This window comes from Hippoglossus hippoglossus, chromosome 17 (assembly GCF_009819705.1).
Source record: "Hippoglossus hippoglossus isolate fHipHip1 chromosome 17, fHipHip1.pri, whole genome shotgun sequence".
Classification (NCBI taxonomy): domain Eukaryota; kingdom Metazoa; phylum Chordata; class Actinopteri; order Pleuronectiformes; family Pleuronectidae; genus Hippoglossus; species Hippoglossus hippoglossus.
Window position 1 is genome coordinate 15,046,504 of NC_047167.1, and position 11,879 is coordinate 15,058,382.

Below are 11,879 nucleotides of genomic sequence, written 5' to 3' on the forward strand. Positions count from 1 at the left end.
TCTCTTGTCACACGAGGAGCCTTCAACAGAGTTTTATCTTTTGGTCACACAGGCATCCTCTCCTCCCAGCTGACGCTGCGAGTGGCTGTCATTGTGTGCTGACTGGGTATCTGCAGTGGGGTCATCGCCTTTCGACAGCTGAGACTGTTTCAAAGTGTCCCACACTGATCCAGAGTCAGCGGACAGAGCCAGGCAGCTGGGTAAACAGTACGAAGGGCCCCGGAGCAGAGAGGCCTGCGTGGTGTTCAGCTGAAATATCATCTTTCACATCTATGGGTGTGGGACCACTTGATACTGATACTGGGTCTGGGTGTACCCACAGTTGTGCTTTGCAACATATCGCCCATACCACCTCCATACAATGCTCTAAGATAAAAAATGGCAATGACATACCATTTAACTGTACCATGTTGAGTCGTGCACAAACAGTTACTCAACTCAGAATTGCTTTCATTGTCAATTGCATATTTTTGCACGTTTCCCCAACATCTTCAAAGGTCTGGTTTAGTCTCAATAAGAAAGTCACAGGATAAACACAGATTATTTTAATATTGGTCTGTTGACTCGTTGTTTTCAGCTCAACAATAAGAAGTTATGTTTTCATCCATTTTTTTTGTGTTTGCAGTATAAACCTAAAACTACTGGACGGATTTCCACGAAACCTGATGGAAGAATGCAGTATTGGTGAGGGAAGAACCCGTCAATTTATGTAACATTGTGAGATAGGGTGTTTTTCAACATTTTCCTTGATTTCTCCGAGAGTAATTCACAAATGTTCATAAAAAAAACAAAAACAATCAGGAGTGTTTGTTATTTGGTGCAGATCCAAATTTAAATCAGGATGTAGTGAATTTACATGTGGTTTTATGAGGGGGCTGTTGGGCATTGACAGAGATATGAGCTCTGCTGAGTTCCAATCTAGTTTATTAAGCAAATAAGGAAATGCTAGTTCCAGCTTCTAAAACACAAGGATTTGTTGCTTTTCAGACATTTTGTCTTCATCCTTTTAATTGTAATATTTTGGAGTTTGGGAAAACAAGCAATTTGAAGAAACTACCTTGGAGGAGAACTTGAAATTTAATTTACCATTTTCTGACGAGACAAAAAAATAACTGTTCCACATATAAGCTTAAATCCATGAGGGTGTCAAAGTGTGGTACGAGTCCAAACACCGTTCTACAGTGGAGTATGACAAGAGGGGAAATCCTAAATTCACTATCAGATACAAAAATCATCAGCGGTCTTTAGACGCCACTTGTCCCTGATTAAGACACAAGAAGTCGGCTCATATACAGGATCAATAGAGAGGTTAATCTTTGCTTTGAGGATGTTCTCAGTCCACTGTTTCAGATAGTGTGTGCAGCAGCTGTGTTGCAGGGAGACTATCTGTCTCTGAGTAATGATACATTCTCATTTCTCAGGCTCAGTCCAATTACGACAGACCCTGAGGAGAGCTTTGACTCAATTAGGACGGGTCTCCACATTCACCACTCTGGATCCTTCACCACCACCTCAACCTCCGCTGGCCGCCTCCATCAAGGCCCTCTCTCTCTGACGCCGGGAAAATGGAGCAAGTGCAAATGCATTTAAATGCATTCCTTTGCTACCGATTCCCGAAACAAAACCCAAGCAGCAAACAAGGGAAAACATCAACATTTATTTACATGTTGAGCACCGGGGTAAGAATTTGTTGGGTCCAGTGTCACAGAGAGCTGAGCCCAGTCATGTGCAGTTATGCCTATGCAATCCAAACATAGGGAGAAATGCCAAGTCATCACTTCCTGCTGAAGTGTCACCCTCATGTCTGTGCTGTGGTGGGGCCTTAGAGGAGTGAGGGACAGGTTGACAAAGAGAGACGATGGTGAGGGTCAATTATTATGCTTCATTTTTTGGAAGAGTCTCCTGCAATGGCATCTGATCCAAATCCTCCGAATGGTGACCTTGTCGGAATGTGGACGACACTGGTCAGGGAAGACGAGCACTGCCACGCACTTATACCAACTGCTCAGCCCCTCCACTGATCTGTACTGGTGGCAGTGTCAACATGACATTCTCGTTATGTGTGCAAAGGCAACACAGAAGAGAGTATCTACAGGTTACAGACAACAGCATGAGAAGAGGCAGCAGTGCATTAGGGCTAAAGTCACATGAGAACTCTATGTTCACTTTTTATGGCCAAGAACAGACATTTTTGGATTGTTAGTAATCACCCGCCCAGTTGTTTTTCCTTACAATATGACATAATATTTAGCTGAAAGTTTGTTGTATTTTGAAGGAGTCCGTCCATAAAACATTGCTCTGCAACCCCACCTATACCAAATAACCCTGCGGACACTTAATCAAATCCAGGCTTCAACTGTCCCTCAGGTCGTGGCTAAAAGATAATGCCCCAGCTGCATTTTGTTTGCTTCATTCAAATGAGTCCATTATCAGTGATAAAAAATGAGCTGCTGGCGTCGCAGGGCGCCGCAACCTCCTCCTATACGGCACGGAGGGGCTTCAAAGCCCGGCTCCAGATCAAACTCCTGCTGATAAGCCTTTTGATTACATTCCAACCCCTTCAGAGGTGAAGATGATGCAGATTAAAACACAATTTACTGTCCTCTGCAAGGGTGTGTGAGGTCATCAGAGTGTGTGTCAACATTTAAACTTTTCATGATGAACATAGTGCCTCCCTTTGTCCTAATGGCTCCCTGTGATCACAACAGATTTAATCCCATCATCCAGCCCCTAATGTTAAAGTCAAGTTTAGTCAGAAAGTAATGTGTATAGTGTCGCGCTTTCCTTGCCATACTAAAATAACACTTGATATGTTGACATGAGCTGCAGCATCCACAACGGGAGAAGAGCAGATCATGAGACAAAACCCTTCTTCCTCTAGCTAGCAGACCAACTATAATGACTACAGGCCGATACTGTCCCCTCCTCAACATACATTCCTGTAACAGGGCAGTTACAGGAATGTAATGGGGATGCCACAGGAGGTATATGCATCCATTCTGAATTAAAGTGTCCAGGATGAGAGCTGGGAAAAAAGGCTGGTGTTTGGTTATGGGGCAGAGATAGGCCAGCTGATGTTTGTCAAGGGATAGGGTTGTAATATTCTAGAGCGTGCACAGACTGACCTTTGCTCCAAATCAAAAGTCTATTATGTGCATTACGACAACCGGCAAATTCCACCAGCCCATGGCAGCTTTGCCCAAAAGTGCAGGTGCATGATGGCCTCCCCATGCATAGGTCACAGTTTGTGTCAGGGTATCTCACTCTCACTATGTATTCCTACTAGTTTTTTTTTTTTTTGTGATTTCCTAGAGGCAGTGCTAGACCAAGCCTTGGATGCAACAATGGAGGCGTATCCATAGCTGGCAAAAAAAACCTGATTTGGGCACAATTTGATATAAAAGAGCCTGTGATGCTGTTTGAAAGTGGTGTGTTTTTTTAAATGATGGACAATGTGTTGATAAGGGCCAGGATCTCACTCTGTTACCAAAGTAAATCGACCCTAATGGGATTATAGGAAGGATCGGGTGACACAGACGTACAACACAATGGGATGGAAGAAGGATGCCCATCCTTGGGAATGGTCATCTTACCTTGGTCACCACGTTATGCACGAGTCCCGTGCGCAGCTCGAACACCCACTCGCTGCACTGACACTGCATGGTGGTGTTGTCACTGTTGCCGCCGTAACTTCCATTGGCATACATGCGAGCTGACCGCGCGCCGCCGCTGCCGTTTTTGGGACCGTCCAGCAGCGAGGAGTGACCCGGCGCGCTCAGGTTACTGCGAGTCAGGTTCACCAGCGGCTGCACGCATGTGGTGTTCGGCTGTGCCAGGAGGAAATTGTCCGAGAACTGGCTGAATCCAATGAACAGCGCCGGGATCCATGTCAGCACGATCAGCTGTTTCTGGTATTTCCCAAATCCCCCGAGAAACGGCAGCACGGAGCCGTCGATGCGCGTCAGCAGCCCCGGCGACGTGGTTTCGGGGGACACGAAGCCGTTCTCCGGCTGGTGGTCCTCCCTGTCGAGCTGCACCACGGCCATCGCGGTTCCGCCAGATAGATGCCTCCGTGTGCGTGCGTGCGTGCGCGTGTGTGTGTCGAAGCCGGGGTTGCAGTGCTACCAGCACCCCCCCTCGCCTGTCGACTCCACAATGCGTCAATGCGCCCCCAGCTCCCCGGCGCTGAAAGCCGTGCGCAGTCACTCAGTCCCACTCAGTCAGTCGCTGGAATGGAAATAAGACGCACCTCTTTATTACAGGAAGCACTTCCGTCCGTCGGCCCGTCTGCACAAACAAGCGCTGGCCTGAGAGCAGCCTCGAAGCTCCCTCACACACACACACGAAGCTCACTGCTCAATGAGGCAGTGACGAGAGAGAGAGAGAGAGAGAGAAGAAGAAACTATTCCATGATCTCCTTCCTCTGGCTCAGTGTGTCCGTGTCGCGGAGGCGGTAGAGGAGCTTCCTGAGGGAGCCACAGGTAACGCACCTGCCCACAAGGCTCTGTGTTGTTGACTCAACTCAACATGGCCACCTGTAACCGCTGGTAATCACTGCGAGGGCACAGTCTGTCACAAGAGCAGCGTGTTGTGGTTCCTCTTAATGCTTCAGCCTGCACAGTGGTGGCATGTAACCGAGTACTTTTACTTCGTTACTGTACTTGCTTTCTTTGGTAATGCATTCTTTGCTGGTTGCCTTTTGATGTTTTTATTTGTCTTCTTTTAAACAGTTATTAATGGCTGTTTTGAAATATGTTTAATACAATTTGTATTATTATTATTTTATTTAACATTATATTATTACAGATATTAATGCATCTGTAATTGACTCAAATAGCTTCCTTTTTCGTTACTTTTCACTTTTACTTCACAGCATATAGCAGGGAATATTTGTAATTTCTACTCCGCTACAGTGCCTCACATTACATGTTCACATTAAGTTTATGTATATATATATATATATATATATTAACATATAATATAACATATGACATATATACATGTTATATTATATATATACACTACCGTTCAAAAGTTTGGGGTCACCCAGACAATTTCGTGTTTTCCATGAAAACTCACACTTTTATTTATCAAATGAGTTGCAAAATGAATAGAAAATATAGTCAAGACATTGACAAGGTTAGAAATAATGATTTTTATTTGAAATATTAATTTTGTTCTTCAAACTTTGCTTTTGTCAAAGAATGCTCCATTTGCAGCAATTACAGCATTGCAGACCTTTGGCATTCTAGCTGTTAATTTGTTGAGGTAATCTGTAGAAATTTCACCCCACGCTTCCTGAAGCACCTCCCACAAGTTGGATTGGCTTGATGGGCACTTCTTGCGTACCATACGGTCAAGCTGCTCCCACAACAGCTCAATGGGGTTGAGATCTGGTGACTGCGCTGGCCACTCCATTACAGACAGCATACCAGCTGCCTGCTTCTTCCCTAAATAGTTCTTGCATAATTTGGAGGTGTGCTTTGGGTCATTGTCCTGTTGTAGGAGGAAATTGGCTCCAATCAAGCGCTGTCCACAGGGTATGGCATGGCGTTGCAAAATGGAGTGATAGCCTTCCTTATTTAAAATCCCTTTTACCTTGTACAAATCTCCCACTTTACCAGCACCAAAGCAGCCCCAGACCATCACATTACCTCCACCATGCTTGACAGATGGCGTCAGGCACTCTTCCAGCATCTTTTCACCTGTTCTGCGTCTCACAAATGTTCTTCTGTGTGATCCAAACACCTCAAACTTTGATTCGTCTGTCCATAACACTTTTTTCCAATCTTCCTCTGTCCAATGTCTGTGTTCTTTTGCCCATATCAATCTTTTCTTTTTATTGGCCAGTCTCAGATATGGCTTTTTCTTTGCCACTCTGCCTAGAAGGCCAGCATCCCAGAGTCGCCTCTTCACTGTAGACGTTGACACTGGCGTTTTGCGGGTACCATTTAAAGAAGCTGCCAGTTGAGGACCTGTGAGGCGTCTATTTCTCAAACTAGAGACTCTAATATACTTGTCTTCTTGCTGAGTTGTGCACTGGGCCTCCCACTTCTCTTTCTACTCTGGTTAGAGCCCGTTTGTGCTGTTCTCTGAAGGGAGGAAATTTTCAGTTTCTTCGCAATTTCTCGCATGGAATAGCCTTCATTTCTAAGAACAAGAATAGACTGGCGAGTTTCACATGAAAGTTCTCTTTTTCTGGCCATTTTGAGAGTATAATCGAACCCACAAATGTGATGCTCCAGATACTCAACTAGCTCAAAGGAAGGCCAGTTTTATAGCTTCTCTCACCAGCAAAACAGTTTTCAGCTGTGCTAACATAATTGCACAAGGGTTTTCAAGGGTTTTCTAATCATCCATTAGTCTTCTAAGGCGATTAGCAAACACAATGTACCATTAGAACACTGGAGTGATAGTTGCTGGAAATGGGCCTCTATACACCTATGTAGATATTTCATTAAAAACCAGACGTTTCCACCTAGAATAGTCATTTACCACATTAACAATGTATAGAGTTTATTTCTGATTAATTTAATGTTATCTTCATTGAAAAAAACAGTGCTTTTCTTTGAAAAATAAGGACATTTCTAAGTGACCCCAAACCTTTGAACGGTAGTGTATATGTATGCTAAAAGTGTGTTTGTAAGTAATCAAAACGAGAGGTTAAATGGTCCCCTGATTCAATCAGAGTGGGCCGATAACAGAGCAATGACAATAAAACAATAATCCCCTTTCAAATAATCAATATACAATGCATTTGTTTTCAGTAGCGTCATCTGCAGAATTCTTTGTTAATGTGAGTCTTTACATTTCTTATATCAAACAAAATATACAGTTAATGATGTTTTGGACCGTTGCATTAAGAAAGAGGCTGTACTTGGATAGTACTTTTACTTTGTTTTTAGAAGCAAGTACTTGCTTACTTTCGCTTGAGTACACAAGGCTACATCCTCCACTACTGATCATATACAATAATTTGTTTAATAGGGCTGATGAGCAATATGGACAAAAATTATCTCAAGATAGACATTTTTCTACGCACAGCCGCTAATCGCAGACATTCCTTTGACTCCTTACTTTCTCCTCTGTGTCTCTAAACTGTAAATGGTACCTTAACTCGTGGCCTGTGGTCATATCGTGAATTACAGAAATAACATTTTATGTGAATTTGAGGAAATATTTAACCAAGATTAAGAATTGGACCCAACGTCTTTGATCTTGGGCCTCCCGAGATAACCTCTTAAACAGGCAAAAGGTTACATAATATTTTTACTTTTGCTGCTATAATACAGTATCCTATTACAGTGGTACTTCTAATGTTTGCCTTGTACCTCCTCACTGTGCCTCTAAAATGCCTGAGAAATATATTGATATTTTTATTGAACTTGTTATTGATGAAATTTCATGGCAGAAGAAATTCAAAACCAACCAATAGCAATCTTCATTCCACACATACGGACTGTTTATGAGAAACAAACAAACACTTTCCTTTATAATGTTACAGTTTTCCAAAAAATAAGATCATGTGCTTTCAGAAATTACAAGTGACATAGAACCACAGGTACAGGACTAAGGACAATCAATAATATTGATATATTTTAAATGCACACTGCAGATGAGGGGTCCAGTTCTGTGCCAAGCAAAAAATATGCATTTCAAATGTAAGGGGCATTAGATGTAAGTACTTAAAAAACACATAGGTAAATAGTATTTATTAAGTTATTGAATTATCAAAATACGTTTAAGTATTTAACAGCTTTTGAAAGTTTCAGATATTGAGCAATAATGTGTAACGCCTGAGACGGGCCTAAAGTTTGTTGGTTATATTGTTTGTATTTTTTTGAATTGGACCGAGACAGACCAATGCACAGTTTGTCTGGTAACACACGGAGGGTTTGGCTTTTCTTATTCATGTTATGTTTTGTTGGCAGTTTCATGAATGTTAATATACATTTCCATGCTGCCATCCCTACTTTCTTATGTTGTTTTTTTGTACAGTCATGTTGAGGTTTGTGTCTCATGTAATTCTTCAGGTAATCATTTCTAATTCAACAGAAAGGCTTTAAAGATAAAACTTGTTTTATTCAAGCCAACCTGTTGTTTTATCAACACTTTTATATGTAAGTTAAATGTCACACTTCATAATCAGCCCACGGGTCATCAATGACAAATGTTAGTATGTTATTAATAAGGGATCTTTCCGTGCCTGGTTTTGTAGATGTGAATTAGTAGATAGTTAGTTAATGGATTTTGTTCCAGGTGATCCTCCACTCTTTTCAACAGGGGGATGGTTGAACTCAACATAGCTGTCTAATGAACTGAAGAACTAAAAAGACAAATGATCCTGGAGGAGGACAAACACCAGTCAACAGATTTCTCCACAACCTGGCAACCCAAAAATTTCCATTACTAATGTTTTATTACCGATTTTTACAGCTTCATCGATTTGTTTCTTTCTCATCATTAGTTACAACATACAAACCTAAAGTTTTTTTCCGAATGAGATATTTAATTATCCTTACATTTGATGCCTTTCCCTTGTTTTACTGAGACACAACCACTCATTTGACAGGACATACGTTTATAATTGAAGCACTGTGAATACACAGGAGACAGATGATGGTAATTATGAACATGATGTATTTCTGATAATAGTATTTATGGTGACATAAGGTTCAATATTGGTCCAGTTTGATTTACCTCCACTGACTTTATAGACTATATTTATCTGAGCATGTGACAGCAGACTCCCACTCCAGCTACAGCACATGTATAATTAGCAATGCTTCACCCTCCTGGCCATAATGTGATAGTACATGTACACTCACAAACGCACACACACCCACACACACACACACACACACACAGGGAGCTGAATCGTGCACAGGTAAGTTTCATTAAATTCTATTTTTCAACCAACATTAGAAGAAATCTATTTTTTTCTTCTCTATTCAATACTTTTTTATTACATATATACAGTATGCTATTATATATAGTATATAGCAAATTGCATATAACGTATGTATAGTATCCAGTTACATGTTATACTATAGTTACATGTTATTTTACCTTTAAGCATTTGAATAAAGTATTATCTCAGAGCTGCCCAGTGTTAGTGCATGCGAAGCACGTGTGACAGATCCTGAGTGGCCCCATAAAGGATTACTGGGGGCCTCTGAATGGCCTGCAGTAGTTTATGGGTTGGGTTTTGTTGCACACTGCTGACCCCTGCTGGCAGACTGACGTACCAGCGTCTTATCGGAGCATTTGCTGGCTTTGTTCTTTTAAGCTATTGCAACATTCATGCAATGTAATGCATTTCTTTATGTCTTTTTTGTTGTTGTTTTCAGTTCTGGGGAGTTGTATTGATGAAAACAATGGCTTTTCAATGGCTGTTGCCACCAGGTTTTAAACGATCAGAAAATAAATGACAGGAAATTGTGTTAAATTAAAGTGTTCGAGGAAAATTATTGGTTTAAATTTGCAGATAATTAATAAGGGATAGATGTCTTTAGTAAAATAAAAAAAATTCTAAATGACTGGATTTGTTTGATCTGCATCCTCTCAAATCTGACAACCAGACAAAGCTTTTCACAGCTTTGTCTGCACAATATATTTTTCCTGGCTCCGCTCCAACAGAAACCAGTTGACCATTATACGTATCACTATCTCACTTTGTTATCATTCAAACTTGCTTTGGCAACTGATTCAGGTGTGTCCAGGATACGCCCCTATATGCCATGCTATGAATCAGCTCAAGTGTGTGTCTGTGTGTGTGCGATGTTCTCTCTGTCTCTGTGTCATAAACTGTCTGATTGCACATGAGGTGTTAAATAGTAAAAGAAAACAAAACAAGGGTGTCTCACAGACTGTGACGTGGTGAGCAATTCAAATTAAAATGTTCTGTTGTGAAATAACAAACAGATGTTTCCCTTTATCAAATTCTCATGGCTCTGTATCAAACAATTATGAATAGATAAATAGATTTATTATGCACTGTAACATATTGTAATAAAAAAAGTCAAAGTCCAGGCGATGCAGTGTAATGATGTGTGGTTTATTGCTTTGGGGTTAATATAACCTTGACTGATACCATACAAAGATACACATACTGTCAAAAAAAAAGAACAAAGACACTTTCTTTGTGGATCGACATATTGCAGAGTAGCCTTTGAAGATTAGGCCCAAGACTAATTTGTGTTTTTTGTCTTTTAAATTGCAGAACATTCAATCAAATCTATGGGGAAAGGAAAATAGAACAAAGATTTTAGAAAACAGTATTAAAGGTATCTTAAATAATTCTACTGAAAAGTCCAAGAAAAGTGTTTAAGTCAGTAAATCAAACACTCAATTAGAATTATAATAGTTTTAAAATGGTCTTATAAAGCGGCCCTGACGAGATGTCTTTTCAATCATATTCTGAGAGTTTATGACGCAGTGGAAGGTCTGAGGAACCATCTGTAAGTTAACAAGCTGCTACCAGGACACCACGTTAATAAGTGAGACAATGTGATTTAATAAACCAGATGTCAGGCTTCTATTTTTCACTGTTGACTCACTGCATGATATCAGTGCAAGTGTCTGGAAGTGATATCATATGTGTGTGTCGACAAGAGTCACCAGGTCTCTGCAGTCGGTGTGAACCATAACCTGACGTGTGACGTCTCGATGTGAGTCCTTTTAATGTGTAGCTTCGTATTCCAGATGTCAGTTTTTTGTGAGTAACACAAACACGTGTGTTCACATGACAAGCACCTTTGTTACAGCCGGGAATAGTAGCGATGATCCGCAATGGATGTTTTAGTGCCGAAAAAGCAAACATCAAGTTAAATATTTACTCGGAGCCGAGCTTGACACACACTGAGCAAACCTTTCACTTTCTTCTCCAAAGTACCTCTGAATCTGAATAATGCAGAGAGAAGATAAAAACAGATGTGAAGGATTGAGGAGATGGAATGTGGACGCAGTGCACGACAGAATCTACCATTGCCACACCTCAATGTGACACTAAGATTTACAGAAGATGTCTGTGTGTCTGTGAGGTTTTTGTGTCACAGGATTAAACTCTTTCTGTTGCAGAGGCCTTATTCTGATCCCAATTAATCCCTATTATCTCATTACACACCACAGCAAAGTCCACTGTCCTACTGTTCAGTCCATCTCGTTTTTTGCACGAGAGGCTTCATCACACTGAACTTTGGACAACTCCACAAATTCAGTCTTGCAGAGACTGTTGTTTGTAGATATTAAAGAAACAAGCCGAGCAAATCCACCTGAGTTTACTTAGAGGGGGCGAGTAATTGCTGGGTGTGTCCGAGTGGGTGCGTCTCCACAGATTGTCATTATCACAGATGTCATTTTACGATTGTGAGTAAGAATAATGACAGTATGGGATCCTGGCAAATATTCAGCACAGACAAGTCGTGCCAAGCCCTTTTTTAAAAACACATGCTTACAAGAAGGTTGAATGTTGAAAAAAAAAAAAGAAAAGATAAAGGCTCAGTAATGCTTAGATGGCTTTAAAAATTCCTGTTTGGGGCGTTGGTTGCTGAAAGTCATTGGTTGAGCTCTCACCCATGACCAGACCTCCCTCTCCTCCTGCGTGTCTGTCACTGTGTTCTCACACTGCTATGTGACAGTAGTGTGGCCTAGTTATGTGTGTAATGGCAAATAACTCAGGGCTGAAACACCAGAGGGCACATTGAGTCCAGCAGAGTCACCTAATGCTGAGATAAGACTTTATCATGAGCACTGCATGAACTATCTTTTCCTCATTAGGATTTTATATTTCTCCCTTTTAAAATCCACCATTAAATAAACGTACAATTTTTTCTTTACTTGTAAAAAGTTCCACTGACCTAATTATTTTCAACCCAACC

General features: G+C 41.1%; 1 protein-coding gene across 1 annotated transcript in view; it reads right to left on the reverse strand.

The window, feature by feature from the left end:
* The window catches only part of slc22a23 (solute carrier family 22 member 23), a 37,270-nt gene extending 32,694 nt beyond the window's left edge, over positions 1-4,576 (reverse strand). The window contains exon 1 of the mRNA XM_034613430.1: positions 3,594-4,576. Within this exon, the coding sequence (XP_034469321.1) occupies positions 3,594-4,046 (453 nt within the window). The 5' untranslated portion in view covers positions 4,047-4,576. The remainder of the gene's footprint in view (positions 1-3,593) is intronic.
* Positions 4,577-11,879: the final 7,303 nt, after the last annotated feature.